At 32.5% G+C, this 4,240-nt stretch overlaps 1 protein-coding gene across 1 annotated transcript; it reads right to left on the bottom strand.

Moving 5' to 3' along the window:
• Positions 1–962: 962 nt before the first annotated feature.
• Positions 963–2,972, bottom strand: LOC131064415 (UDP-glycosyltransferase 74E1). The gene is made up of 2 exons (XM_057998548.2): positions 2,476–2,972; positions 963–2,098 (listed from the first exon to the last, which is right to left on the bottom strand). The coding sequence occupies exons 1-2, from the start codon at positions 2,957–2,959 to the stop codon at positions 1,146–1,148; spliced, it is 1,437 nt and encodes a 478-aa protein (XP_057854531.2). The 5' UTR covers positions 2,960–2,972; the 3' UTR covers positions 963–1,145.
• Between the last annotated feature and the right edge of the window lie 1,268 nt (positions 2,973–4,240).

Genomic DNA, 4,240 nt, shown 5'->3' with positions numbered 1-4,240 from the left:
AGTTGTTTGATTACTAATATATCAAATAAGATAGTTTAGAGATCAATTTATATATGAACTATATCTATTTTTTTCATTCCACATGATTACCCTTGGAGGTTACTCAATCTAATCTTTAATTATGTGTTTTTTCCATCAAAGGATATCTTACTCTCATTTGCATAGATGCATTTAACATGGTGTGGGTCATATGTAAACATATTAAATCAACGTTGACTATAAAAAAATATGTGCCATATAAGAACACATTAGACTAGCCAAGGGGAATGATTTGATCTTATGTCAACCTTGGAATTGGGTGCATCACTTTTTGTAGCATTAAGCTAAAAAATGATAGGAAAATTCATCTTGAGTTGGGATCTTTTAAAACAATTAAAATTTTTTTTACATATGGCCCCTGTTACGACCCAAATTTAAGCCTTTAAAATTGATATAATTTTTAAAGATTGGCTAAAAGTTCAAGACAATGTTATAATATATGATACATAATTCTATCCATGTCCTCAAGATGGTAAACATATATGTGGTAATTAGATCTTCATAAAATTTGATAGGAATGTCAAAGGATGTTTTACAATTCTTTACTATGCAAGTAAGAAGAAATGTGGCATGCTTTATATAATGTCTATATATGTGATAACAAATACGAATTTGGAACAAATCAATACAAATGTGCTGAAATGTAATGCCCAAAAAAATTAAAAATACAATAAAATAAAATAAAACATGACATAATTTTAATTGATAAATAATTGTTTTTAGATAAAGGATGCTCCTGTGAAGAACTCACCTCAAATTTTACATTGGATTTACACAAATAATTCCTTAACTCAAGGGGTGTGTTGTTGTCAAATTTTAAGAATAGTTTTCTCAAAATATGCTTAGTGGTATTCTCATTATCTAGAAGTCTTCATAAAAGGAAAATAATAATATATGAAAATGACGTGTGCAACGATAGGATATAAAATAATGAATTTGTCTCAATCATTGTAGATGCTTGCTACTATGTACATGCTTGCTACTAGTTAATTGCAACAATCACAACCACGTGATATATGAATTTATCCGCATGTCAAACCATTACAGATGCCATAGTTTCGAATTCTCTGTTAAGAGAAAGTTTAGTTCCAATTAATAATTATGTGTCAAGCCAGTGTTGTTCTAGCAATGACTTCATGAATGAAACAATCAATATTCTTATCAGAAGATCCACCTTTCACCATTGCTTTCTTTGCTAATATCTTCCACTGCAAAGCATTCTTCCTCAACTCCAAACCTTCATCACTTTCCATAACTCTCTTAATAGATTTCTCCACCTCATCCCTCCCAACTAGCCCATCTCCTAATTTATTCAATCTTATTCCAGTCTTCCACACCTCTTCAATATACATAGAATTAGTTGGTTGATCACTCCACTGAGTAATAGTTAGGACAGGTAAACCTGAGCTGAGGCTCTCTAATGTAGAATTCCATCCACAATGTGTGACAAACATACCCACAGAAGGATGACTAAGCACTGCCATCTGTGGACACCATGACACAACTAGCCCTTGATATACAGTTTCCTCAAGGAAACCCTCTAGAAACTCATCTACATTATTATTTTCTTCTTTGTTATCATCAGGACGAATCACCCACAAAAAAGAATGACGACTGGCCTTCAACCCAAGGGCTATTTCTATGATCTGCTCTTTCGAAAGAACAGCTAAACTGCCAAAGGAAACATATACAACAGTTGAGGCTTCCTTTGTATTGAGCCAGTCTATACAATTCCCTGCTTTCCAAAGATTTGTTCCAACCTCTTGGTCTTGTGGATCGTTTCCATCTAGAAAAGCCGAGGGAAGAAGAGGGCCTACTGTTCTTATTGGAATGAGTGAATCCATGGATTGTATCTCTGCCATTTCCAACTCATCAAAAGAGTTTCCCAGTATCCATGTGGCCTGGGAAATGGTACTAAATTGGTTCATCACCAGTCGGAATAATGGCCCATTTGTATTTGAAGGCTGTAGAAAGGATGGCAAGTCTGATTGGCATAGCTGTGGAAGCCCTGGTATTTCTATTACATCTCTCACGTTCCCTGCTTCATCTTTTGCTTTCACTAAAGACCAATATTATAAAGTGGATATCAATATTAAAAAATAAGAAAACAGAGAAACATATGCTAATAAATAGCAGGAACAAATTTTTGAAGAACTTTAATATTATCCATGTTACAACATCCCATTTTTCCAGCTAATCGGCCCCATTACAAATTGTTTGAAAGAATTTATTATCAAACAAAATCATTTACAGCTCTCAGTCAGTTAAACATATACACGTTCATAGATTATGGAAATAAGTTAATGTTAGTGTAAAAAAGCAGCAAGCTTACATCTATCCATGGACATAAGTGTATCCTAACAAAAACCAGAAAAACTGTAAATATTAAACAAAATCCAAAATAATATTTTAATATCTGGATTAAGATAAGCTTACCCATTCCTGTGTAAAAATGATAATAGATGGAATAAACTGCACAGGACTGCGTCCAGAAAAATGCTGAAGGAATATTAAACTTGCTTGCAATATCAGGAACCCATTCCAGCAGAGAATCATAGACAATACAAGAGACTGTATCACCTTGAGAATTGAGCCTCTCTATCACCTGTTCAAGTGTAAGACCTCCAACTTTTCTAAACAAATCAAATACCATATCTACATCTTTCGTCTGCTCACAATCAGGAGAAAGCCCATCTGAAATTGTTTCAATTCTGATATCCTGCAAAGCACTGGTCACATGAACAGTAGCCCCACTCTGAGCTTTTATCATTCGCTCTCTAACTCTCTCTGTGGTGATGAAAGTCACATGGAGGTTTCTGCAGACAAGCCTCTTAGCAAACTCCATTAATGGATTCATGTGACCCTGGACTGGGTAAGGGAAGACCACTACATGAGGTTTCTGCTGACCCAATGACCCCATCTTTTGCTGCAACTCAGGCTTCACTACTTCATAATGACACAGCTGCATTGCATTTATAATTATTACACCATGTGCACTGTTTTTGTTTTGAGATAAAATGACAAGTAATCTGATGTAAGTGCTTACGTAAATGTTTGGCTCGTGTATCTTCTGGCCACGAACCGAGTCACAAATCATGGGTAGTGTTATCTCATCCAATTGACGGTGCACAAATTTGCACAGTAGTAAAGTGCATTTTCATTTAAGAAAAAAAGAAAATGTTAAAATATATGTAATATGCAGATGAAATCGATCATTCTCCTTATAATATTCAGATATGCCCATTTGTGTCGACTAAGATGGTCGACTAAGATCGTCGGTACGTTGAAGAAAAGCCTAAAAGCAGAAATAACAAGATTCATGTGCATCGAGTGTTAAATAGTTTGTAGAAAATGTTGAAACATTATATTATATTCATAATTAAAATATTTAATATATAATTTAGTAGGATAGATTTTCTTGAAGTTATAATTGTGTGTTAGGACTTCACTTTCTAGATCACATCAATTACATAGATGATGGTAGTAGGATTGATTCTCTTGGCATGAATGGAGGACAATCCATGGTGATGGAAGTTATAATCGTGTGTTAGGACATCACTTTCTAGATTGCATCAATAATAATGGTGTGTAAGTACTTCACTTAGTGGGTCTCATGAGTATTAATTCTTTCTTACCGAAGAAATTCTCTCACTGAACTCTTCAGAATGCATAAATAATTTCCTTTGAAAAATAGAACACCTGAAATCAAGTAAGCAAGTCTTTTAATTATATCTTCAAATTACCTATATCTTATATCAATACTATTTTAAAAAATCAATGCCTATCACAAATATTCCTCAATTTAATAGAAGCATAACTTAAATTCTCTAGATTTATTTGTATATGAAAATTTAGATTATCACAAAAAAAAAATTAATATTAACTAACTCTAATTTTACATCCTTACTTGTGGTTGGCTCCATTACTTAATGTATTCTACTTAGGAGTATCTTAATAGACTCGTTCATTTTTTATTAATTGGTATATTATAAATAAAATAAATTAAAATATGAAAAACTCACTTAAAATATTTTCTGTATAATTATATAAATTTATATTAATATTTTTGTTATAATATTATAGAATTTTTATAATATAGTTCAACTATACCATAAAATTTGAAAGAATTTTAGAAAAAAAAATCGCATACATCAAATCGAGAACCTTATGTTTGGTAAGAAACATGATCACTAAAAGTAGA

Source organism: Cryptomeria japonica, chromosome 5 (assembly GCF_030272615.1).
Source record: "Cryptomeria japonica chromosome 5, Sugi_1.0, whole genome shotgun sequence".
NCBI lineage: Eukaryota > Viridiplantae > Streptophyta > Pinopsida > Cupressales > Cupressaceae > Cryptomeria > Cryptomeria japonica.
This window is presented reverse-complemented; position numbering and strand designations above follow the sequence as displayed.

What these genes read in the sequence shown, in the direction of transcription:
- LOC131064415 (XM_057998548.2), bottom strand. Translation starts at nt 2,959, where the DNA reads ATGGGGTCATTGGGTCAGCAGAAACCTCATGTAGTGGTCTTCCCTTAC. An exon ending in TCATTTTTACACAGGAATGG is followed by an intron (nt 2,099 to 2,475) that starts GTAAGCTTATCT and finishes ATTGGTCTTTAG; the next exon opens with TGAAAGCAAAAGATGAAGCA.